Source organism: Talaromyces marneffei, chromosome 6 (assembly GCF_009556855.1).
Source record: "Talaromyces marneffei chromosome 6, complete sequence".
NCBI lineage: Eukaryota > Fungi > Ascomycota > Eurotiomycetes > Eurotiales > Trichocomaceae > Talaromyces > Talaromyces marneffei.
Genome location: NC_072353.1, coordinates 1,812,633 through 1,837,809, shown reverse-complemented (window position 1 = coordinate 1,837,809; position 25,177 = coordinate 1,812,633). Strand labels below are relative to the sequence as shown.

At 46.3% G+C, this 25,177-nt stretch overlaps 9 protein-coding genes and 2 non-coding genes across 11 annotated transcripts; 5 read left to right on the top strand and 6 right to left on the bottom strand.

Moving 5' to 3' along the window:
* Positions 1-70: 70 nt before the first annotated feature.
* EYB26_008168 (uncharacterized protein) lies at positions 71-1,252 on the bottom strand (the record flags this gene model as incomplete). Its single annotated transcript, XM_054267425.1, has 2 exons — positions 71-597; positions 652-1,252. The coding sequence occupies 2 exons, from the start codon at positions 1,250-1,252 to the stop codon at positions 71-73; spliced, it is 1,128 nt and encodes a 375-aa protein (XP_054123400.1).
* A 1,234-nt stretch (positions 1,253-2,486) lies between these two features.
* EYB26_008167 (uncharacterized protein) lies at positions 2,487-3,367 on the top strand (the record flags this gene model as incomplete). Its single annotated transcript, XM_054267424.1, has 4 exons — positions 2,487-2,567; positions 2,624-2,767; positions 2,839-2,948; positions 3,007-3,367. 4 exons carry the CDS (start codon positions 2,487-2,489, stop codon positions 3,365-3,367), a joined length of 696 nt encoding a protein of 231 aa, XP_054123399.1.
* Positions 3,368-4,003: 636 nt separating this feature from the next.
* EYB26_008166 (uncharacterized protein) lies at positions 4,004-5,743 on the top strand (the record flags this gene model as incomplete). Its single annotated transcript, XM_054267423.1, has 3 exons — positions 4,004-4,204; positions 4,274-4,869; positions 4,921-5,743. 3 exons carry the CDS (start codon positions 4,004-4,006, stop codon positions 5,741-5,743), a joined length of 1,620 nt encoding a protein of 539 aa, XP_054123398.1.
* An 865-nt stretch (positions 5,744-6,608) lies between these two features.
* Positions 6,609-9,986, top strand: EYB26_008165 (uncharacterized protein; the record flags this gene model as incomplete). Its single annotated transcript, XM_054267422.1, has 2 exons — positions 6,609-8,570; positions 8,628-9,986. The coding sequence occupies 2 exons, from the start codon at positions 6,609-6,611 to the stop codon at positions 9,984-9,986; spliced, it is 3,321 nt and encodes a 1,106-aa protein (XP_054123397.1).
* A 2,862-nt stretch (positions 9,987-12,848) lies between these two features.
* Positions 12,849-14,410, top strand: EYB26_008164 (uncharacterized protein; the record flags this gene model as incomplete). The annotated part of the gene is made up of 2 exons (XM_054267421.1): positions 12,849-14,080; positions 14,140-14,410. The coding sequence occupies 2 exons, from the start codon at positions 12,849-12,851 to the stop codon at positions 14,408-14,410; spliced, it is 1,503 nt and encodes a 500-aa protein (XP_054123396.1).
* A 739-nt stretch (positions 14,411-15,149) lies between these two features.
* On the top strand, positions 15,150-17,592 carry EYB26_008163 (uncharacterized protein; the record flags this gene model as incomplete). Its single annotated transcript, XM_054267420.1, has 3 exons — positions 15,150-16,050; positions 16,107-17,482; positions 17,536-17,592. 3 exons carry the CDS (start codon positions 15,150-15,152, stop codon positions 17,590-17,592), a joined length of 2,334 nt encoding a protein of 777 aa, XP_054123395.1.
* Positions 17,593-18,072: 480 nt separating this feature from the next.
* Positions 18,073-19,929, bottom strand: EYB26_008162 (uncharacterized protein; the record flags this gene model as incomplete). The annotated part of the gene is made up of 6 exons (XM_054267419.1): positions 18,073-18,587; positions 18,645-19,086; positions 19,146-19,664; positions 19,720-19,748; positions 19,798-19,821; positions 19,881-19,929. The coding sequence occupies 6 exons, from the start codon at positions 19,927-19,929 to the stop codon at positions 18,073-18,075; spliced, it is 1,578 nt and encodes a 525-aa protein (XP_054123394.1).
* A 1,021-nt stretch (positions 19,930-20,950) lies between these two features.
* Positions 20,951-21,381, bottom strand: EYB26_008161 (uncharacterized protein; the record flags this gene model as incomplete). The annotated part of the gene is made up of 2 exons (XM_054267418.1): positions 20,951-21,286; positions 21,379-21,381. The coding sequence occupies 2 exons, from the start codon at positions 21,379-21,381 to the stop codon at positions 20,951-20,953; spliced, it is 339 nt and encodes a 112-aa protein (XP_054123393.1).
* Positions 21,382-22,216: 835 nt separating this feature from the next.
* On the bottom strand, positions 22,217-22,288 carry EYB26_008160. Its single transcript has one exon. It is a non-coding gene; the product is annotated as a tRNA-Met (tRNA).
* A 154-nt stretch (positions 22,289-22,442) lies between these two features.
* Positions 22,443-22,514, bottom strand: EYB26_008159. Its single transcript has one exon. It is a non-coding gene; the product is annotated as a tRNA-Met (tRNA).
* A 1,003-nt stretch (positions 22,515-23,517) lies between these two features.
* Positions 23,518-25,035, bottom strand: EYB26_008158 (uncharacterized protein; the record flags this gene model as incomplete). The annotated part of the gene is made up of 3 exons (XM_054267417.1): positions 23,518-24,369; positions 24,424-24,821; positions 24,870-25,035. The coding sequence occupies 3 exons, from the start codon at positions 25,033-25,035 to the stop codon at positions 23,518-23,520; spliced, it is 1,416 nt and encodes a 471-aa protein (XP_054123392.1).
* Between the last annotated feature and the right edge of the window lie 142 nt (positions 25,036-25,177).

Here is a 25,177-nt window from a genome sequence, read left to right as displayed (position 1 = left end):
TGATTGAATCCTTATCTTTGCCCAATCTCAGCTAACAAGCACACCTCCTTGTCCTGTTCACTATTGCTATCTAGACGTTAAATCCAGATCTCTTCACAATCTCATCTAACAGTACATGAGTCTTCAACGCCGAGTCAAATGTCGCATAGTGTGATTGATCATCTTTCAAGAACGCCTCATACACCCCAGCAACATTAATGCTCAGTCGCTCAAGACCGCTCTTGTCTTCATGATTTGCATACGGGACCTGAACAGGTTCATTGCTACCAATTTTCAGCCGCAATTTTCTTCTTGGATCTGACATTTGCCATTGTCCTTCGGGCATGGTGACTTCTATCTCACCCTTGGTGCCTGTGATCAACCATCGAAGGCCGATGCCATCCACAGTATGCATAAGGTCTCGAGAGCAGATCGAAGCCACTGCACCGCTGTCCTTGAGCACTCCTTGGACAAGGATATGATCCGGAGTATTTTTGGGGTATTCAGGCACTTTGATCTCACCATCAACGCCTCGGATTGCGATCTTGGTTCGGGTTGCTTTGAGTATAGAATGCGGCTCGACGAATTCGCCGAGGACTTGTGTAAAGCTGTCGAAGACTGCGTAAATTGATATGAGCATTTGATACAACACGAAGTGTGAATAGAACTTACAATGACCAAAGAATATCATGAAATGATTCCCCCCGTTTTTCATGTCGAGGTAATATTCGGCACCTTCAAACCAAGTGTCCGTCGGCAAGCCGCTCATAGGGCCCAGGACCGAAGTGCTTGTTATAGCCCCTATCTGTCCTGACTCCAGTATCTCCTTGAGTCTCTCCACGAGCGGATCGGCGCGTGCCTGCAACCCAACTATTGTTTTGACACCATTCTCCTTTGCCAAAGTGACCAATTCCTGGGATTCGGCAAGATTAGCCCCCAACGGCCATTCGACAAAGACATTTTTCTTAGCCAGAAGAGCCGCTTTGGCCAGCTGATAGTGCTTCATAACCACGACACTGATGACGATGAGATCGACATCTGGGTCGTTGGCAATCTCTTCTGGACTACCATATGCCTTGGTTGTGGTTGGCAGGTTGTATACTTTGATGGCTTGTTGAGCAGCCTCTTTAGACGAGTTTGCGAGTGCGACAATCTGATAGTCTGGAGAAGAGAGTAGATGTGGAAGATGGGCTAGGTTAGCCCAGGAGCCTGGTCCTATGCCATCAAACTTGTTTGAGGAGAGGCCGATGACTCCAACGCGGATAGGTGTCATGGTGGTGTTTGAGTTATTTTGAAAAATTCTTCGCTATTTTGTGGAATATATTCGCGCTTTGATAGACAAATCAATTGCCAGTCATTTCTCAGAGGAATAGTCTTTGATTTATAACTAGCTATTGCCTGTTCGGGGATGCTCCATAGAGGCTTCGATTCGTCCGTCCACTCTCCATTCGACAAATCTGGGTTCGTCCGAAATCATGATCTGAAAACCTGATTCAAGTAATATCTTAATGACTTACTACTACTTGTATAGTTAGTACACCACGGACTCTGGAGGGTGTATCGGAGAATGCGAGCTTTTGATTGGCCAAATCGCCGCGGACTTGGATTGTCGCTGCTGACAAACCACCCTTTCAACAAGTGGTTATTTCATGGTCGATGCTGCTTACTGCCTTCAAATGCCATCATTCTTCCGAAGAATTAGGAAAAGAGTAGGCACAATGCCGAATACGCGAAGAAAGGCTTGCCAGCAATGCCGGTCAGCCAAGGCCCGATGTTCCCTTGCCTCGCCATGTTCACGCTGTGTGGACCGCAGACTGCCATGCCATTACCCTATGTTAAGAATCAGACACAGGAATAACCTGCGTCCATCTACTCAACAATTTACATCAGATACATCATATCATCTTCCAACTAACATCACTGATATCACATCTCTAGGCGACTTCCTCCGGCCTACGGAGCTGATTGATTGGAATGAAGTTGAAGAGAATGGTGGTCTATTAGATTCTCTTCACCCATCTCTCGTTCAAACGAATTTAAGTCCTTCTAATCATGAAAACGGAGGGATTCCAACAGCACAAGCTTCTCCGCTTCTTTGGGACAGTAGTGTATCCAATAGTTTATCTGCTTTCATGCCGACACTTAACCCTAATGATATGTCCTACAATAGCACCAATGGAGCATTATCTCGACGGACTAATTCAGCCCCAATATCAGAATCTACATCCCCACCAGAGTCATTCTCTTTGACCAGGGAATCCTACAGACCAAAAATTTACCTTCCAAGATTGTCAACCACCACAACCATAGCAAAAACCCTAACACACAAAGTTCTTCGGGGTCAGATAAGAGCATACCCAGAGATGATGATCCGGGGAGTGGTTCTTCCTCACTTCATACATCCGCAATGTGTCTTGAGGGATCAATCAATACAGGATTGTATCTTTGATGCCGGGATACATTCTTGTCTGCCGGAACCATTAGCAATATGCGCAAGTCTTATGCACATGTTCTTCACCAAGAGCGATGCAAGTACTGCGTTTGTGCAAAGGAAGATATATGAGGAGCATTGTCGGTTGCATCGAGAAGTAACTCCCCTTCACCTTGTGGTTCGCGTTTGTTTTCATATTGACAAGTCGATTAGCATATGGCCTATGATGTTGACACCCTTTTGGCTGCGCTTCAAGCTTCCTTTATATACATCATAGTACAAGGAGAAGGGACATCGTCTCTTACTTGTCACATGCAACATAATGGGGTGGTGCGTTCCATCCTAAACAATTGTGTTGTAGGTCTCTCACAAATTAGGACAAGTCAATGAGAAATCAGATTGAAATTAACGGGACCTCGGATGATTAGGATATAGGAAAACAACTACATCAACTCTCTGATTATGAGTCAACCCTTGAAATTTCTGGCGATATTCGCCAAATGCGCTCGAATTGGGTGCTAAAGGAGAGTATCAAGAGGTTCGCCTAATGATTGACGATAAACTCAAGTTTCCCATGATATTAACATAGATCACAGATCATATTGTCTCCTGTACGGAATTGAATTACTCTCTGGAATCCCCGCCGTTACTGCAGAAAGCCGTCGATCTGAATGTCGACATGGATATACGCGCGTACCATTACCATCGTCCCGGGATCTATGGTCAAGTGCATCAAACCAGGAGTGGGCGAGACAATATAAACAGTTTTGCGGCACCAAGTCGCAAGAAAATGTTTTGAGGATTCAGGATTTAGTGTCTTCGCTACAGTCCTCGGTAGTAGATGACGGGACGGCACTGTCTCTGGACGCTCATAAAGATATATCTGAATGGTGTGAGAGGTTAGATGAGTTTGGGATGTTGGTCTGGATGGCTACCATGTTAGAACAGGGATTATAGTCTAGTCGATATTAAAAATAGGTCCCCATCATGACATGCTCCATTTTGTGATTGTAGGAATTTCAGCTTGATTCTGGCTGTCCGATAAACTACTTCAACAATTGCCGTAGTAAGTTATTACCTACAAAGGTTCTGTACGTGGCAGCGAAAACGAAGTAGATGTTGTATTCGTCGTACGTATGTTCGATGCATAGGATGGTATATTTTTCAATCTTATCTTATCTTCTCCAAGTCAGGTCGATCTATGGTGATCTCCGAATGATGATTAGGGCTTTTGTCCTATCTTTGCTCGTTATCAACTTGCGGGCTTCTCCGCTGATTCGGAGACTTTCCCGTTCTTGCCTCAGCATGACTCGAACAGCAGCAAATATCAAGAAAACGAACTAGATACCAAGCAGAATCGCTTTCATCCCTTAGTTTTTTGAAGTTTTGAGTTCTTAAAAGCATGTAACAATGATAAGATACTTGTTAACCTTTCCGGTGCTTGGTCGTTATCATCAACCACATGGGAAAGATGAATTCCAGGACAGATAAGCCCTAAGAACATGAATGCATATAGGAAGTCCAGGTACCCCGTTGTATTTGCATCTATCATGTAGCTTGTTCACCTGAAAATTATCAAGCGCAGCGGTCAGTATGGATCGAGTCCGGAAACGCTACAACAGCGCCAAAGAGTCCCTCGAGGGCAAACAGCACCTGTCAGGATGGGTTCTGCCAAAACAGCAGTCCTCCTTTGCTCCAGATGGCACCTGGACCAATGTCGATATGGATGTTACGCCTGTAGAGCGGCGGACGTGGAAATCATCGTCAATTATTGGGTATTGGTTGAGTGACATTGTATGTATAAACATTGAAATACTCCTTGTACTTTATGTCTAATAATACTAACTCTCAATGTCATGATAGCTAAGCGCACAAAGCTGGGAAATTGGTGCCTCCGTCCTACAGATAGGCCTGACATGGCGCGAAGCAGTATACTGTTGCACCCTAGGCTCGTTCATTATGGCTCTCCCCATTGCCTTCAACGGTGCCCCCGGAGCCTTTTTGCGAGTCCCCTTCCCCATCTGGATTCGGGCTTCATTCGGCTATCACTTCGCCAAATTTGCGATCGTCGTTCGTCTCGTGACAGCCCTATTCTGGACTTCAATTCAAACCTATACTGGAGGCACAGCGGTGACGGTGATGCTTACTGCCATTTGGCCCAGTTACAAAAACATTCCCAACTATCTACCTGCATCGGCTGGGATCACGTCGCAGGGTCTATTGAGTCATTTGTTGTTTTGGCTGGCACAGGTACCGTTCGTCGTGATTCGGCCACATAAATTAAAATGGTTCTTCGTCTTCAAGGCTTTTATCACTATTACTGCAGCTACAGGTACAACAATTGCTATTTGCAGAATGGCACATGGGTCAGGGGATATCTGGGATCAGAAACCGACTGTTTCCGGCTGGACCAAGGCATGGCTTATCGTTTCGACTTTGAACGCGCAGACTGGAAGCTGGTAGGATTATCACCTTGATACATGTCTCAGCAAGTTATTAACGCATTACAGGTCAACTGTTGGAACAAACATCTCAGATTTTACTCGCTACGTCAAGAACCCCCGTACCATTTATATCCAAACCATCGTCTTTCCATTGATCTGTATCTGGCTCGCTCTGCTGGGTATCATTAGCGCATCGGCCTCAAAACGGGTCTATGGAGAGTATGTCTGGGACCCCGTCACTCTTGCTAGCTACTGGACATCACCCGCTGGTCGTCTCGGGGCGTTTTACTGTGGTTTTGCGTGGATAATAGCTCAAATTGGAGTCACGGTTTCAGCCAACATCATCTCCGCGAGCAACGACCTGTCCTCCTTGTTTCCCAAATACCTAAACCTTCGTCGTTCAGCATTGATGGTGAGCATCACAGCAGCGTGGGTCATGGTCCCATGGAAAATCGTCACCAGTGCCGAGAGTCTTCTCAATTTCATGGCGAGCCTAGGTATCTTCCTTGCGCCCATCATCGCCATTTCAATTGCCGATTACTGGATCGTGAAGAGGAGGAGAGTCGATGTTCCGGGGCTGTATCAACCGCATGGACGATATGCTTATAGACATGGCTTCAATTGGAGAGCATGCACTGCGTTGATAGTGAGCATTGCGCCTACGATGCCTTCGCTTGTGCACAATATCAACGCCAGTATTGACATTGGCGGAGCAATCTATATTGCGGACTTGACTTGGTATTATGGATTTTTAAGTGCCTTTCTTGTCTATACTGTTACGAGTTTACTGTTCCCCGCCCAAGATACGCTGCTTTCTACGGACGAGATTGATGCGTTGGAGGTGTCTACCGAGACGGTGATGGAGAAGGCTGAAAAGTCTGATGCTTGATCTATCGAAGATCTTGCATGTTTGATATCGATATTGCTACAGTAAAGCCATGATATAATTGAACAGAAGATACAGTGAATAAATAGTATGCGAGAAAAGTAAATATGGAATGAAAATAGTCCTAGCCCTAATTTCATACGGTGTAACCCTAACCCTATTTCGAGACAAGGACACGGGCCTGAGGCCGCCACTTCCTTTTGTAGATCAGTTGTCATGACTCGAAAGTAACTACTATGAGTAGATGTAACCCCTCAGGGAGTTCGATTTCTGCTATGAGTATTGTCTCTCACATCCTGATTCGATGACGCTGCTCAAGCTACAATCATGCTGCGGTGTATGATCTCAAAAACCGGGCCAATCAGAAAGCCCTCAGCAAGCTGGCCATACAAATTGACTTCCCCACGGCCCAAGTCCAACTCCTTTTCTCCCATGCGACTACCTCTGTCGCACCTTCGTCGCAACAATCAACTAGAGGGAGTAGGCCCTTTGGTGACCTTTTAAGCTGTGAGCATTAACGAGGAACTAAACAACGATCCTATGACCCTTGTCCGCCGGTTTTCGTCGAGCCCGACTTTCGTTCTCCGCCCTGTCCGTCTCATGTGGCCTCCGCTTGTGACTCCCCGCCAACCACGTCTTTACAATTGATCGAGACCGGAGGTATTGAGGAAGCGAACGGGCAAATTGTGGTTTTGTGATTTACTATATTTCCATACTCTGCAAAGCTCGGATTGTGTTCTGCTGGTGGGTTTGCGCGAATGGGTTGCTCGGAGAGGAACCGTTCAATAACGACTCCTGTATGAATCACTCTACGGCAGTGCGAAGTTTGAGATCTGAGCTTAGTCAATATAATCTGTGAGGCATTATCATGTCTTCAGGACAATCAGGCACGGTACCTGATACAAACCCAAGCGGTGCGGGGACGCAGGTCGAAGTAGACGACTTCGGACTACCCATACGACCAAAGAAGGAGAGAAATAGTTCAGAAAACTCCAATCCCGCCTCGCCAGTCTTTCACGACGCTTCAAAAACACCGGCTTCTACCGATGACGTTCCGCCTCAATCCCAAGACCATCCGGCAACGACGAGTAACCATGTCGAAACGAACAAGGAAACAAACAAGGGGGATGTTGTCCAGAGGGATGAAGCTCAGGCTGTCGCTCCGCTTGCCGGGCTAGGCGTTACCATTGAAAGTCACAGTGGTTCCGAGTCGCAGAACAATAAAGACTCTGTGGACGAATCACCAGTGCAGCGGCAATCGACAGACGTCAAAGAAGAAAAGCGTACCCACGCCAAACATGACTCGATGGGTGCTTCCGAGTGGTCTCACCAGAAACTTACTGAGCAACATTCCGACGAAGAAAGTGATGGAGAAGGAGACTGGAAAGCCATGCCCGCCCTCGGTGAGATGGACCATTATGATGATTACGGAAGATTAGTCGCAAAAGGCTCGAAGCTGGACGATGATGACTATATGGATTCTTCAGCCGTTAGCCGCGGCTATACACGTGTGCAATTTGATGATGATGCTCATTCTGTAACAAGTATGGACGAAGATACGAACTATCTCTTCAAAGAAGGTCACGGAACCTCGGCGGGTATTGATGATGACACTCGCGATCCTCTCAGCCAACTCCAGGCTACAAAGGATCTTCTAAGTGAGAGTCAACGCATTGCTTATGTTGGCGTTGTGCGCCTTGCTATATACCAAATGACCAGTGATATGGAAAAGATTCCTACAACAAAATCTTCCAAAAAAGCGTTGCAAGACGCCGTGGACTCAATGAAGAAATGGAGCCAAGGGGTGATGATACGATTATTCGCTCATATGGATATTGACTCCGCAGAGCAAGTCATGATTGAGCAACTTGCTGAGCATGGAGTGCAAGCAGCAGATCTTGTTGATCCTCTTATGAAGAATTCTCGGGTTAAGAACCCAATGGCTGAGGAAGGACAACCTTCCCTTGGGGTTTCCTCTTCGAGCTCGCCGAGACTTGCAAATGAAAAGCAAAATATTTCTCCTCCCCTGAACGGGTCACCTCCTGCTTATGAGGAAGCGCAATCTCCTCCACCTTACGGTGGGGCAGCCGATGAAGTGCCCACAGTTCAGACGCCTTCTCAGATGCCTAAATCAGCCAATATAGAGATTGACCTTCGATGGACCGTACTTTGTGATTTATTCCTTGTTCTTATATCAGAAGCAAGTTACGATGCCCGCTCTCGTTACCTGCTCGAACAGGTGGGCGAAGCAATGAAAATATCATGGATGCAAATCTGTCGGTTTGAGAAGAAAGTTATCGATGCGCTTGAAATGGAGCAAGCCGCCGAGAAGGAAACCTGGGATGAGTCGGAGCATATGGAACAACGACGCAAGAAGGCACTAAAGTCAAAGTATGTAATTATGGGCCTTGCGACTGTTGGAGGTGGGTTAGTCATTGGTCTATCTGCAGGCTTGTTAGCACCAGTCATTGGTGCCGGTCTGGCAGCTGGATTCACAACTATTGGAATTTCTGGAACGGGTGCTTTTCTGGGAGGAGCTGGTGGTACTGCGTTGATCGCTTCTGGTGCAACACTCACGGGTACCTATTCGGGTCTAAAAGCCTCGCATCGCCGAACAGGCGCGGTTCAGACTTTTGAATATCGTCCGCTACATAACAATCAACGAGTCAATCTCATCGTTACTGTTTCAGGGTGGATGACGGGCAAAGTTGACGACGTTCGCTTGCCTTTTAGTACAGTCGATCCTATCATGGGCGATCTTTATTCGGTTTTCTGGGAACCGGAAATGCTTCAGAGTATGGGTTCTACTATCAACATTCTGGCAACAGAGGTATGTCATACAATCCATCAAACTACGAAGCAAGTGAATGCTAACAGTTATATGCAGGCTCTTACTCAAGGTTTACAACAAGTTCTCGGTAGCACTATCCTAACAGCGTTGATGGGAGCTTTGCAACTTCCCATCGTCCTTACCAAACTTGCTTATCTCATTGACAACCCCTGGAATGTCTCGTTGGTACGAGCCAATGCCGCTGGTTTGATTCTTGCGGACTCTATAATGAGTCGCAACCTTGGGAAAAGACCCATTACGCTTCTCGGCTTTTCTCTTGGTTCACGAGTGATATTCTCCTGTCTCAAAGAGCTTGCCAAAAGGGGAGCTTACGGCCTCGTTCAGAATGTCTACATGTTTGGTTCACCGATTGTGGCCAACAAGGACGATTACCTCAAAGTGCGAAGCGTTGTAGTCGGCAGATTTGTGAATGGCTACTCCTCTAACGATTGGATTCTCGGTTACTTGTTCAGAGCCACTAGCGGAGGCATCATGCGTGTAGCGGGTCTCGGCCCTGTTCTCGGTATTCCGGGCATGGAGAACTTTGATGTTACGAGATTGGTCAGCGGCCACATGAACTATCGTGCAGCAATGCCCAGGTTATTACGTGAAGTTGGCTGGGAAGTGTTGAGTGACGAGTTTGCAGAAATCGAGGATCCGGATCCCGATAATCATGCGGAGCGACAGCGAGAACTCATACGTGAGATTGACGAAGCACGAAGGGAAGCAGAGCAGAAACCGGATAAAAAAAGATTCGGTCTCTTCAAGAAATCAACTTTGGCGAAAAAGAAAGGCTGGGAGACATACGATCCAAATCAGGAAGGTCCTATGCCACATCCTGATTCACCTAATTCATCGTCTGGGCGCGACAGCGTTTTGTTCGATATTGACGCCATCAGAGCAGAACTAGCATCAGAGCAGATTGAAGTCAAGCAACTTGAATCGACTTTGCCTCCGATAAAGCTGGATTTGAACAACCAAAGCACTGATCGTCCTGAGTTACGACCATCCAAAAGTGAAAATGATGCTAGCACTTTAGCCAACAGTCTGCCATCTACCACAAAGAATCCCCCCAAGATTCCTTCCGCTGCACCAGCAAGCAGTAACTCAGACACAAAACATAACGATTACCCGAATGAGCACAATTACGAACCCGAGGAAGAAGATATTCAATTGACTTTCGACACGGCATACCATAATACATCGACGACAAACACTCCGCTTAGCACCTCAAATTTCGATAATAGATATAATTATAATAACAATAGTAATAACAGACTCCACGACCAAGATATCTCCTCAATGAGTCGGCCGCCACTACATTCCGCTGCAAGCATGCCAGGCGATTTTGGACACAACGCTTGGGCTGAAGGTACAAATCATGACGAGGGTGAGATTCATATGACTTTTGAATGAGGGAAACAGAGTCGACTTACATTGCATTGCACTTGATGGTCTTATTACATTTATATAACATTTCTTCGCTTCTCGTATTATAGCAGTGCCTTGCATACTAATCCTTTGATATTTCTTTCTCATGATGTGTTTCCCCTGGTATTGTTGGCGAAGCATTAGATATGCGAGGCGTCCATGAATCTATTTTACATGTATAATTCTATTACTTGCTAAAGTGATTAAAATCATACTCAATTTTTATTCCCTTTATAAATTATATTGATTATCAGCCTCGGTTTTCGCAACATGTTGATAACTTAGTTAACTAGTTAACTATCCTATACCCATGCCGCTAAGCCCGCGACCTCACGCTGCGCGTGAGGGTGCGCGTCAGATAAACGCAAAAGTCAGGTAAATGCAAATTTATATGGGATTCGCTAACAAAATTATATATTTTCCTCCACCCAACGAATCAAATTAGGATCTGAGCGTCTCGGATAGACCTGCTCAATTAGATTCAACAATGTATTACGCTGAATTGCTGCTTCATCGCTTGCTGAGAGCGGTGGAGGCATTGGAGGCATTGATCCTAATGGTGCTTCTCGGAGCTCTTTAAGCCTCTTCCTCTCAGCCTTCTTTTCCTCAGCTGTAGCACGCTTTTTGATGGCTCTATTTGCATCCTGTACGGTAAGCACACCACCAACTTGCACCTGGCGTCTCGATTTTTTGGCGGATTTGCGTTCATTAAGTGTTTGTAGGCGGTCAATTTGCTCTTGTTGTTGCTCCTTGATATGGGCTTGGGTAAGGCTGCCGTCCAAAATCTTCTTTAGACTCCTCCGAATACCAGGAATAGCTGTCTCAATCTTGTTTAGCTGGGCATCAACCTTAGTAATAGATCTTTGAAGCTTGTACGCAGTAGTTGGTGGAGAAAACGAAGCATTAGTCGGCGAGCTTCGGATATCCGGCTCTCCATCACCGTTAAAAATCTGCAAATCCTGGCCTGCCTGGAGCTCCCATTTTTCCCATAAAGGATTAACAATAATATCAGGATTAAAAGGCCAAAGACCACGTTGAGAGAATCCGCTCCGGATAACCCGTGAGGTAAGAGCCTCAGCGCGTACGCGACCAATATTTGCACAAAAATCGATCTTATCATAGAAATAACCACCAAGGTGTGCCTGCTCGTTTATAGCTCTTCTATGAATGCGTTTATAATGTAAAAACGGCATTCCATCTAGAGGCTGTAAAAGATGCGTTGTATGAGCTGGAAATCGGAATGGTACAATCTTATGTTCGAGGCAATAGTCCATAAATTCTCTTGTAAGATGAGCAGTATGACTATCCATAGTAAGAAGGCGCCAATTATTCCCAGCTTGTTCTCGTGTATGTTGATCAAAATGTTGAAGCCATTCATATGCAATCTCATTATTTGAAAAGCCAGATTCGGTTATAGTCACTTTCCACTCATCTTCGGTAAGATATTGAAACCAGCTTTCTAGGATAACCTTGCCAGTAAAGATGAGAAATAGAGGAATCGCACTCCCTGCAGCATTTATACCCTCAATAACAGTTACCAATTCTCGTGAAGAAGAGCTTGGAACACTCCGTATCGTTTCTGGATATTTGGTTACAACTTCCTCATCGCCTCCTTGTCCAATCTGAAATCCAGATTCATCAAAGTTCCAATAATTTTGTGGTGTAATTTTGTTCTTGTCTAATGCGATCTCTAGACGGTCGAACCAGGCTTGAATTATATTTGGATCCTCAGCAAGATGACGCTTTGGATCAATAGTCTTTTGTTTTTGAATTTTATATGCTGGAGGCAGTCTTTTGAGAAATCGGTGCACCCAACGATCTCCGAGTTTTGGGGGGTTGGCCGCGTTAGGGTGCATGTTTTGAAGCACGTTTTCTGCATAGTTCTGAATCATATGGACGGTTGGAGGAAGGCCTCTGTCATCTAGATCATCTATCCATATTATTATAGCGCTTTCCTGATCATCCGTTAATCGCTTGTGCGCTGGTCGTCGATTTAGTTGAGAAGCACTGCCCAATGTGCGTCGCCGGAGTCGATGGTAGTCAACGTCAAATTCTCGCGCCAAATGGGCGATTTTTTGCTTCGGATTTTTTTTGAAGTGATTCCAATGCTTTCTGGATCCTTGATTCCTCTTCTTTATATTGCTCAGACGGCATTTTGGTGGTGTTTTGCGAGTTTCTAATGAGTTGGAGAGATTTCAAAACACAAATTTGCATTTATCTGACGCGCACTCTCACCCGGAGGGTGAGGTCGCGGGCTTGGCGGCACGGGTAAGTTAGTTACTACAAAGCATACATTTAAGATAAGAAACACGTGAAGATAACGGGATCTGCTCCGTAAGTGAAGGAACGCGGCAGACGCGTCTCGGCGTCTCGGAGCTGTACTACGTAAATGGTCTTTGCAAGAGCTTCGCCAGCAACTTACTTCTCTGGGCAAATGCAATGCCTAAGCTATATTTATGCCATACTCCCCGCCAGAAACTCCAAAACTCATGCCTATTAAGGAGATTCATATCAATTGAGAGTCTATGAGAGAGATTCGTCACATGTGTAACCAGAATCCAGTCTTCGTGTTGTGGAACGCTGCCTAGTTGACACAGCTCACTCTATTCTCCTCGAAGTATTGCGCGATTCTAGTAACTCGAAGATTGCAGCAGCTCGTCACCCAATCCAGAATAACGGAGACAACGATTCAATGCAATAACCCGAATCAGATACGACATGTGACTGTATCGACTTCACTATACGCATCGCTGACTATATTCTTGAGATACCAATTTATATGACGCCGGACTCTCACAACCATCCGCGAAATATAATTTCTGTCGACCAATTTAAAACGGCCGCGAGATGCCCTCTCTTTCGAGGCATGTCGGTCTAACGAGGAGGGGCCATACGGAAGGAGCACCACTATCACAAGCCGGTGGAAGACCTGTAAGTCGAGGATCACAAAATGTCGTGACGCCCAAAGAAGAAATTAGTACAAGTCAGAAAGTGGAACCTGCCACCGACGACGAGCCACTAAGTTCCAGTGAGGAGGAGAGCGAAGCCGAACGAGTTAAGAAACAAGAATTGGAAGAAAGGAAAGAAGAGGATCGACAATTTCAAGAGAAAGTGGCAAAAGATACCAACAAGAAAGGTGCGGGCAAACGAAAGCGTGATGGTAGGAGGAAGAGCAACCCACCTTCTTCAAATGCACGCACAGACGAGGACAACGGGTACGACATATTTGGTATGAGATCATCACAGAAACTGGCCAGCAGTCAAGCAAAAACATACAGCAGCCAGTCCAATATCAACAAGCTCAGTGGATTCCAAATACCCCGGGAGATAGCTGTGAAGGATAGGAAATCTGAGAGTCCCGTTGACTTCATCAATCCAAGAAATATCGAATGGAAAAGCCCTCGCAAGTCACAGAAAAAGACGAACGGATCGACTGCAAACGGCTACAAGAAAGAAGAAGACACTACCTTTCGTATGCCTGCAGCTCTCAAGGAGGATCCATTTGACAGTATACCATTGCCAATCAGCCAATTTAAGGAGCCACCCGGCCAATCTACCACAAGCGATCCCAGCTCCGCATTCACTGCTGGAGACTTCGATTTCGATTTCGACGACAGCATATCATCACTTAGCTCACCACCGTCCGAACTAGCTTCTTTATTGTCGGAAGATGACGACGACGGAACCCAAAATATACCCACAAATACAGAACAATCACTATGCCCGAACTGCAACGCCCCCGTCGACCCAGACTTGCTCGGCGAATATCTGATACGGCCAAATCGGCGCTTAAAGGACGACCGCCTATTCTGCGAAAGTCATAAGATGAATAAGGCAGAGAAGGATTGGACTGATAACAAATATCCCACGATTGATTGGGACACGTTTGATAAGCGAGTGCAAGGACATCTTCTAGAACTCGAGCGTCTTTTAGTGCCCAACCCCTCAACTTTCTTCCGGGGTCGCTTTGAGAGCACTTTGAATGATGGACAAGCCAAAGTTTTCAAGTTTGACTTGGAGGGCGATAGTACAGAGGGACTGTCGTGCGGATATTATGGCCCTAAGGGGGCGAACAAAATGTTAGTTCTAATACGATCTCACTCCAACTCAGATGCGAAGCTAACAATATGCTCATCAGGCTGAACTTTGTAACCTCCAAATACTCTGGCAAGCTTCGTCAGCTAGCGGCCACGGACAAAGTCATCAAAGCTGCCGGCGCGGCTGCGTATGCGCAAGCCGTGCTTGTGCCCGAATTGACGGTTTTATTAATCAAGAAAGACATGAAAGTCGACAGCCAGGATGCTCGGCAAATTCTTAGAGAGAGCACTGATATTGGATTAAGACTTAATCCAGCGGAACAAGATCGGATCCATGTGGAACAGAAAAATGAAGTTGAGAAAAGGAATTGATGGTACATGAAGGGGAGAGACTTCATGCTTACTTCGAAACAGTATTATTATATATCAGACTATATGTTGTCCTTTGCTTTCCAGTTACTTATCAAGAGCCGGTAGATACAACCTTGCTTGAGAACTTAAACATATCGACTCGCACTTTTAAAAATGTGAAATATATCATAGATTCAAATCGATGTTGTTCCAGGTTAATCTAGTCCATTGGCGATTAGGGCAGGCACCACCAGACGGTCCATGACTACGACAGCCACCCAGAATACAAGACAAGTTACAGCTATCGCCATAGGGCGGGCAATCCCGTTCCCCAGAATGGAATAATATTCGGATTGACTCATGCCGTGATATATTAATTTATTTAAGATACGAGAAAATGGTGTTTAGTCGCTGCAGGCTCGGGAGGATGTTTGTTTACCGTATCATACATGTACATTACACAGTACGGAGGCTAGGAGTGTGTGGGTTGTCCTAATTACGCTGTAAGGTGGAGATCAGTATACATAAATTACGGTACTACCTGCCTAATCAGTATACGGGCGGATCCATCACGTCACAAGTGCTCTTCTTATCTTGTGATTTTTGTCTAATCAAACAACATCCCCGCAACATCTTTCAGAAGTTCTCCAACATCGCACACATCTGATGTAGCTGGATTATCAGGAGAATAATCCAGGTATTCGCAGGTGTGAGTGGGATTGTATCTTCTCGAGGCTCTCACGGCCCAGAAATCGAAGCTATGAAGGAAAAAGCAGACCTCAACATGCCTCCTTCGGAGACAACTCCTCTTCTTGTGGTGCAGACTGCTCCCACAAGACACCGTTACCCTCATCATACCCTCCGTCGCACATGCACCGCCATTCTGTGTCTTGTGCTCCTTGTCGCAGTGACACTTTTCATCTTACCAATTAAGCTTGCGTCGCGCGAGGACGGAGCTCCATGGGTTTACGTTCCATGGTCCAAGCCATACCCTCAATCATGGCCGCACGGAAACGGTTTGTCCAATGCAGAGCTGCGCGCACTTTTACAGGACACGCCTACAGCAGAGAAGATTGAAGAATGGAGTAAATATTATACATCTGGTCCACACTTGGCTGGCCGTAATTTCTCGCAGGTGCTCTGGACGCAGGAAAAGTGGAAGGAGTTTGGTATCGAGGATACAACAATTGCCACCTACGATGTTTTCATTAATTATCCGCTTGAACATCGCCTTGCGCTTCTGCACAAGCAGGGCGATGATGACTATGACGTCGCCTACGAGGCAATTCTAGAGGAGGATGTCTTGGACGAGGATAGTACAAGTGGTTTGCCAGACCGCATCCCAACGTTCCATGGCTACTCGGCTACTGGCAATGTCACTGCGCCATTCGTATATGCAAACTTTGGTACACATCAAGACTATCAAGATCTGGTCGATGCAGGTATTTCTGTCGAAGGCAAAATTGTGATTGTCAAGTACGGCGGTATTTTCCGTGGTCTCAAGGTAAAAGGGGCGCAAGATTTGGGCGCTGTGGGTGTGGTTATCTATTCAGACCCTCAAGAAGATGGTGATATTACGGAGTTGAATGGGTATGAAGCATACCCTGCTGGACCTGCTAGGAACCCTAGCGCGGTTCAAAGAGGCAGTGTTCAATTTCTCAGTATGTGTAGAAAGAGTCCACCTGGTACGCTAAAACTGACATTACATGCTTTTAAGGTATTATGCCAGGTGACCCAACCACTCCCGGATACGCATCGAAGCCTGGCGTCGAGCGACAGCCTCCAGAGCACTCTATCCCATCCATTCCATCTATCCCCATCTCATACACCGACGCATTACCGCTGTTAAAAGCTCTCAATGGCCACGGTCCAAAGGCAGCTGATTTCAATGACTTCTGGCAAGGAGGCGGCTTAGCCCATAAGGGCGTTGACTACAACATCGGACCTACTCCCGACGATGTGGTTATCAACCTCCACAATCATCAAGACTACGTTACAACTCCTTTGTGGAACGTGATTGGCGTTATCACGGGCACCATTCTGGACGAGGTTGTCATTTTAGGTAATCATCGTGACGCTTGGGTTGCAGGCGGTGCTGGTGATCCCAACAGTGGCTCAGCAGCGCTCAACGAGGTTGTGAGAGGCTTTGGTGAAGCTCTCAAGGCGGGATGGAAGCCTCTCCGAACAATTGTATTTGCCAGCTGGGACGGCGAGGAGTACGGTCTAGTTGGATCTACCGAGTGGGTGGAGGAGAACTTGCCATGGCTTAATGTCGCAAATGCGGTTTATATCAATGTTGATGTAGCCTCATGCGGTCCTGTGTTTAAAGTCGATGGCAGCCCCCTACTCAACAAGGCTGTCCACGAAGTCACAAGCACGGTCCAGTCTCCCAATCAGACGGTCAAGGGCCAGTCGGTTTTGGATGCCTGGGGCGGCTACATTGCTTCTCTTGGTAGTGGAAGCGACTACACCCCTTTCCAGGAATTCGCTGGCATCCCTAGTGTCTCTTTCGGATTCGTTGGAGGAAAAACCGATGCGGTCTACCATTACCATTCCAACTACGACAGCTTCGACTGGATGAAGCGCTTTGGTGACCCTGGCTGGAAATACCACGTCACCGCCGCCAAAATCTTCTCACTGCTCGGTGCCTACTTTTCTGAAAAGCCGGTCTTGGCCTTCAATGCTACGGATTATGCTATCAACCTCCAGAAATATGTGGATAAAATCAGGCCGCACGCAGACAACCTTCCCAAGAAGGTCCATTTCAGTTTTGAACCATTGGAACAAGCAATTGCCGGCTTCTATGATGCAGCTGTTGAGTTCGACGCATACGCAGCCAAAGTTGGATCTGAATTGGGCCAGGAAGTGCCATGGTACCACTGGTGGAAGAAGCTACAGCTCTGGTACAAGGTTCGTGCAATCAACACTAAATACAAGACTTTGGAAAGGAAGTTCCTTTACGAGGCTGGCTTGGATGGACGAAGCTGGTATAAACATGTTGTTTTTGCTCCGGGTCTATGGACCGGGTACGCTGGAGCGACTTATCCGGGTTTGGTTGAGAGCTTGGATGATGGTAATGTTACGAATGCGGTGGTAAGTATTCACCCTGGCCATAATATAAGGAACGAAAACTAATGTGATTGCAGAGATGGAGCGAGATTATCCGGGAACGACTTGGTATGGCGACTAAGCTGATTGAATAAGCGCTTATCGGTCCGCAATAAGAAATGCAATATCTAAGATTGAATGAGTATCTTGGATGTATGAGAGATGCCAATGATTGCCAAAACGATTTTGAATCTGCCTTTATATACGGTCTCTACCGGATGGTTAGTGAATCATCATACGAATTTGGTGTTGTTAGGAGAACTACATTTCAATAATTGCTTGAGTATAAGTCAGATCTCCATTCTGAAAACAATATTGAGACATCCTTTTTGCACGTACAAGGACCTTTCTTTAACATTACAAGGTATTATATGCTGTAGATGCATCTATATACATCGCAAACAAAACGGATAAATAACGGACAGAACTATGCAAAATAATACACTTTTTCCATCAAGCAAATTTTGAGAACCAACGCCATGCACCCATGCCAGTTTCTATTAAGCATCATTCTGGTTCTGGCCCGTTCACTCACCCATATCCCATAAATCATTTCATCGCTTCAATCATTTTGATCATTCATCATCATCATCCCCCGCATCACCCGGCGCAAACCCATCCGTCTCCTCAATCCAAAAAACCGGTATCATCGCCACAACCGTGAGCGCCGTCAAAATCCACCACGGCATAATCACATAGCCCAACTTTACGCCCACTGTAAACGCCTCACCCACAAGGGCAGGACCAACCGCCCTCCCAATCGCGCTTATACTCACGCCGACACCGTTCAACGTCCCCAAAATCTTGAGGCTGGATGCCGTATTCGTGAGTAGGATGGTGGTGCAAGGGAAAGCAAACATGCCAAGAATCATCTTCGTCGTGAGCAGCAAATACACCATGCTCATGCTCATGGATTCCGGGATGAGGACGAGGAAGGGCGTAATGAAGTAGACGAATGGGAAGCATACTGCGACTGTTCTGAAACAGCGCAGGACACCGTAGCGGCGCGCACAGAACGGGAAGAAGATGAATTGTACAAGCATGCCGATTACGCCGTTGAGGGTGTAGAGGATGCCTATTGCTTGGGAGCCTACGTTCACCTTAGTATTATGCAGTTGTCAAAAGGGGGAGGGAGAAAATGGCTTACCAAGGCCGAATCCACTGGTGAATTTGAATGGAAGTTCGACATCTGGATTATTGACTAGATCCTGTTGAGGGTGGTGGAGGAATACGGGGAAGAGAGAATCAAAGCCCATGTTGTGCATTGCTAGCATGCCATAGACTATCAAGGTTAGGGTTGACTGCGGGGTGAAGATGGTTTTGAATTTACTGCGAGTGTTCTTTTTGGGTTCGACGATGTCATAATCTGGACTGCTGTCGTTAGTACCATATGTGGTAGTTTTTGACGATATTGTGTCGTTGCTTTCTGCGCGAGTGGTACTCTCTTCGTCCGAGGCGAGAAGACCCGTTTGTTCATTTACTGCCGGGGCGTGGAGAGGTTTTGATCTTTTCGAGGAACACGACTGAGTCAAAGTTCGACCAAGAATCAACCCATAATCACGTTTATGTTTCCGACTCTCCAAGGTTTCCTACAAAGTGTCAATCATGGTGTCACCACCACAGTCACCAGTGCCTCCGATGAACGTACCTCAAGAAACAAAAACCCCGTTGTAATCCCCACAACAAAGAAAATCGCCGAAAGGATATTGGGCAACGCAAAGGGATACTTTTTGAAAATCTCCCAATTCCCAAAGATCTCCGGGTGCTTAACAGCCGGATTGGCCAGGGCACCTCCAAACGCAGGACCAAAAATACTCCCAATCGACCAGACCAAAGGCATCATACTAAACGCAAGAGGTTGAAGCTCCTTTTCGCGCACGAGTTCTGCAACCATAGTCCGAATAATGCCGACGTTACCATTCATAAGCCCCAGAAATGCTCTGGAGATGAGTAGCGTGGTGAGGGATCGCGAGAATCCGAATACGAGAGAGAAGAACATGGTTGACGTGAGGCCCAAAAGGATCGTGTATTTGCGTCCAACGCGGTCAGAGAATGTGCCCCAGGGGACGGCCATGATGCATTGGCAACTGGCGACGACGGCGGAGGAGATGCCGACCCATTTTGCGATTTCATTTTTGCGGACGCCGACACTTTCCATCATTTCGGGCTACTGACTATCAGAGATTTTCACATATTGAGTTGTACATGTAGTGAGGGCGTACCAGATATGGTAGAACCGATGTATATACCACTGACTGATGGTTAGATCCTGTCTTCGTTGCTGTTGTATCGTCACTTACCAGGTTCCGCAAAGCGACATATTGCTAGTTTACATGTTAACCAGTTGTCTAGACACGGGAGTTTTTTGCGTATATAAAATTACCTAGTATGGTCAGCTGCTTCACTGGCAGCTTGGGTTCTTTTCGCAACATTTTTGATTTCAGGAATTTTCAACTTTGGTCTATGTTTGAATTTGTATATGGATCCATTAAAAAGGTGTCCAGGTAAAGAACAAGGAAACAAATGGATATAGGTATAGCAGCAAACAAATATGAAGAACAGCGAGTAGATACTCGCAACATCAATCAGACAGCAACAACATCAACCAGAAGAAGAAGCGAAAAACAAAACAATGAGATAGGCCAATGTCACAGTTCGTATTAATTTTTGTAGACCAAGTGGGGGTCTCCAATATGTCCGTCGTATTTGATGTATTTGGAGGAGACGGCGGTACGGGATTTGCGTATTTTATTGCCTTTTGGGGTATTATTTTGATACTCGGAATAAAATCCGATGTATATATTATATTACCTTCAATCTTGAACAAAACGAGTGAATTTTCTTATGACTCAGGACAAGATAGACTAGTCCTGCATGGTATCTGTATGGCAGCTGCATCCACTGTCCTTGTGACGCCGCAACCCTAACTCGGAAAGATTAAGAGACAGGCCTAGACGGACTATTCATGTTCGGGGTATAATGCTCCTAGCACAGATCGCCTACGGTAGGGTAGACTAAGCATTTCCGCTTTGACAATTGCGAGTTTGATCCGTTGGTTGAAATTGATTCTTACATTGGTTACTGTATGAGGAAGAGTGGGGACTAGACTTTTGAGGGTTTGTAGTCTATCAGATGTCATTTGCTGTATTGGTCATCGTTATCATTATGTAGGGCTTGAATTGAATAGTTACTCTGTACACCGACAAGTAGATTGAAGCCTACAAGCTGACCTCAGCAGATACATCCGTATCAATACGTTGTTGTCTAGCCAATGAACATTTGGGATAATGTAGCGTGCATTGCATCAAGGCAAGCATCGCATCCTGAATGTCCTATACTCCCCCGTCCTGCATATAACTTGAAGACGAAGAGCGGAGTGATATTATAGCACACTAGAAAATAGCCACAATACACAACAAGCTCAACTATTCACACCGACCCCCCAATCATCACCTAAATCCTCGCAGCCCTCTTGTCGCGAAACGCCAACCCAAAAATCACCAATCCATAGGTCGCCACAACACTAAGCGCAATAGGCACCGGCTTCCGCAACCTCAGCGCACGAGGCACAGAAGATCCCGCCAGGACCGTCGAAGCAAGCAGTCCGATCTCCACGGCGTAGGGTTGATTGCTGCGTAGGCGGAGCAGACTCAGGAGGTAGAGAGCGCCAACAGAGAGACCGGCTACAATGGAGGGGATGGAGCCTGTTCGTGCGTAGCCGATTATGCCGCCGAGGGAGGTCAGGGCGGAGAGGGCGCCGGCGGAGGTGATGGTGAAATCTTGAGAGACCTATACAAGCATTGGTTAGTGATTGGTTGTGGTTGGATATCAACGATATCATCGTGCGGGGAGTAGAGTGACGGGGATTCCTCAGGACGCACCATTGTGTCTTTATATTTGTAATCAAGTTCAGTACTATTAGAATTGTTCTTTTTGGAATGGAGATAAAAAGAGAGTCAAGATGTATTAATAATCAGATGCGATGAGGCCGCGTGGTGTTCGCATGTTTACTTGCGACACCAGAGTCCGGGCCGGAGTCCGTGATTGGTGCCTTATTGGTGCCTCGGAAGCGGCTGAACCTTCTTTGAGTCTGGCTTCGGACATGACGCCTTCCGATGATGTGATGTCACGTGTTTATCGGTCCTAATAAATGACCCGAGTGATTCCGTATCAAGAGTCCGCGCATCTCTGGGAAGCATCGAGTGATCATATCTTTCACAGCAATCGTTTCCTATTCGCCAAGTCTAGCTATGTATATGATCAAGGAGTTGTTTGATGAGTGAGTGCAAAACTAATATCTCATGAAAAAGCAAGTACAAAAAGTAAGAATGAAGGGAGAATAGGAAGAAATCGATAAGTACAAACAGCGAAGCATCGAGGTAGTAACTTACTAGTAAACACGGTTTACTTAAGTCGTCCTGGGGATTTTTCTACTTTCATATCGCAGCTATACCTCTGCATCCTAGTCCAAAAACCTCCGCGGAATGTCTCCCCCATGTTCTCACAGATTTGCCACGTTTCGCCTAAGAGATAGTTTCCTGTGTGGCGAGCCGACACTGATAAGAAAGATCGGCGAAAATGGTGGACTCATGTTCTCTAAAGCAAGGCAGATATCTACGATAGTGTGGTTTTTGGAAATTAAGGTGGGGGGGGAGGAGGAAGCTAAGTTGAAAATAAATTAAAAATATAAATTTATAAAAATAAAAAAAGGATGCAACTTAGCATGTCCTGGTTTCGATCCAGGGACATCCAGGTTATGAGCCTGGCGATCTTCCTCTGATCTAACATGCTTTTGATGAAAACCACTCCCGGAATTTGGCACTATAGGTGGGCAAATCCATCGAATCAAAAATTAAAAAAATAATATCACATCTTAGCGTGTCCCGCCGATCCATGGAATCAGCGACATAAATCAAAAAGAATTTGAAAAAAAATAATAACATCTTAGCATGTCCTGGTTTCGATCCAGGGACATCCGGGTTATGAGCCCGGCGATCTTCCTCTGATCTAACATGCTTTCGATGAAGATTTTGCTCGAAATTTGACACTATGAGCGGACCAGTGAACCATGCCGTTTTCGTGATATTTGATATGACTACACCCACTTGAAGCCATAACTAATAAACTCTTTTATGTACGTACTCCTTGTGGACTGTGAGAGGAATGTTAGGATCGTTGAACAGTTAGAAATTCAACTGGTCTCTATATAGCAGAAGCACCTACATATGCAGGCCAGGTGCGAACCATGTCGCAGGCAGACAACCTTGAAATCCCAAGTGCTGCCTTGTGTGACTAAATATATATTTTCAGCTGTCAAGACCCCAACATTGAAACTGCCAGATGAAGATGACAGCAATGATGTATTTCTACTACGATGAAATTATTTAAATAGAACGTTGAAGACTGGAAACCATATGAGATAATACATCATATTACTCTAATACTGGACGTTTCTTTACAAAAGTAAAATGACGTGCCTACCTTTGTATCTCAACCGGTGAACCAACCTGTAGCTCACGCGACGAACCAGAAAACGAAGTAGCCTCCCGACCTTATCGTGGACGGCGTCTTTTGTATAGAATTAGAGAACACTCGAGTGGAATAGCACGCTGAATGTACAAGAAAAAGGGATAGTAATGAATGAATGACATCCATCAATCAGCGCTGTGTAGGAAGAGGCAAAGATAAACCCCTACTCACCGACGATGACCGTGAAAATGCATGAGAATAGTTGTCGGGAAACTGGAATCGCGATCCAGTGTGTTTCTTTCGCTTTCCGGCCAACAAGTGTATTTCAAACGCGCGATGTATTTCCGCGACAGTCAAGTCAGGCGCTTTTTTTTTGCCATGCTAAAACATATCAGGGAAAAAGAAGTGTGCTCTTGTTTCTCTCAATCAAACGATGGTAGATATTTGATATGGTTATGCCGAACTTAGCTTGCTTTGCCCAACATACATCCCTCTTCCACTGCTTTAGTCGATGTAAAAGTTCATCAGCGTTTCCCCGAAGAGGTGTCTTCCTAACCAGAAGCATCGATAACATCGTCGGAATTCGTCGTTGGTCGGGCAACTGCTGGAACAGTAGCATCCATGAGTACAGTCTCCTTTCCTCCTACAAGAGGAGGAGAGTATGCATATCTCGGTATCCTTGCCATTTTTTCTTCGGGGCTTGTCTCGTTGTCGGAATAAACCAACCTTGTCTTTGATTTGTCTTTTTCCTTCTTTCCTTTCTTCTCCTCCGCAGCTGCTGATGGTTGCTTCTCGGCTGGTGGTGGCGGTGTTCCCTGAGCCTGAGCCTCTGCTGTCTTGGCAGCACCAGATATTAATTCGTCGACTGAAGTTGATATATGCGCGGCGGATACCGCTGGAGTGGTGGTTTCTGGTGGAGAATATTGTCCATATCCCTGAGGAATATTGGGAGAAGGAACACCAGGAAGGGGATGTTGCATGGGAGGCAATGGATGTACCGTGGCCGGTACGCCACCGAAGGATGGTCGTTGTGGAAGTCCAGGTGCCGCGGGAAGACTGCCTGGCCGGGGAGGGAATTGTGATAGACTCTGAGGCGGTGTGTGTGTCCTAGCTGGAAGTTGTTGCTGTTGTACGTATGGATGAGGGGATGGTGTAGTGGTTGCGTATGGGGGTGTTTGTCCAGGCTGGAACTGTGGCGGAGAGGCATATGGAGCACCGTATGGCTGTGGTGCTGGCGGTAGCTGATGCGTATTCGGTGGGTAGCTTGGATACACAGGGCTCTGGGAATGTTGATATGGAGGGTTGACCGCTCCATAGGGCGCTGCCGGATACGAATATTGATTCGGTGCCGGGACAGCGGGTGCGGGTTGTTGAGCCGGGGGCTGCTGATAGGTCTGACTCTGCTATTTCATAGTCAGTAATGAAATCGCGACTGAATTGCGTAGGATCATACTCACAAAAGCACTTGGTGTCTGACTAGCGCTCTGACTAGAATTCTGACCAGCTCCAACGGGTGTAACTGAACCGCTACTAGCTTCCGAAGGCTTACCATCACCAGCCAACTTCGCCTTATGCTCTGCCAAGCGCTTCTTCAAATCCGAAATCTCCAGCTTTGGTTTCTTGGCTGGACCACCGTCCTTCGCGACTCCCGGTGGAGGATTTCCCGTAGCTGCGCGACGCTCAGCTTCAGCTTGCTGAAATTGTGCGAGGACGCGCTGGTTGTGAGCCTGGATGACATCTTCGGGAACACCTTCCATGCCAAAGATCTCAATATCGAGACTTGATCGGTTGGGTAGAGCATTGTCGACTTCACCTAGCTGTTCTTTGTGGACTTGGCTCATGTGAACCGAAAGACCTGTGAAATTAGCTTTTTATCATCTGGTTTCCTTGAAAATTTGCATACCTCCAGCCGTATTCAATCGTCTCCCACATCTCTCACACTTGAAGTGTTTTGCTTTCTGATGCGAAATCAGGATTTTGAGATCGTCGAAATCTCGTTCGCAGTAGTAGCACCATGGTCGGCCGAGTAGTTCTTCGAGATCGGGATGACCACGCTTCTTCTTGCCCATTGTGAATAGTGGAAAAATGAGATTTCAGGCGCTATCAGATCCGTTCGACCCTGGGTAAAAAACAAGTTAAGATGTTGGTGCCGCTGCGTGGGTTGAAGGGTGTTTATGGTCGAGCGCAATGATTAAAGATTGAGCTTGAGGC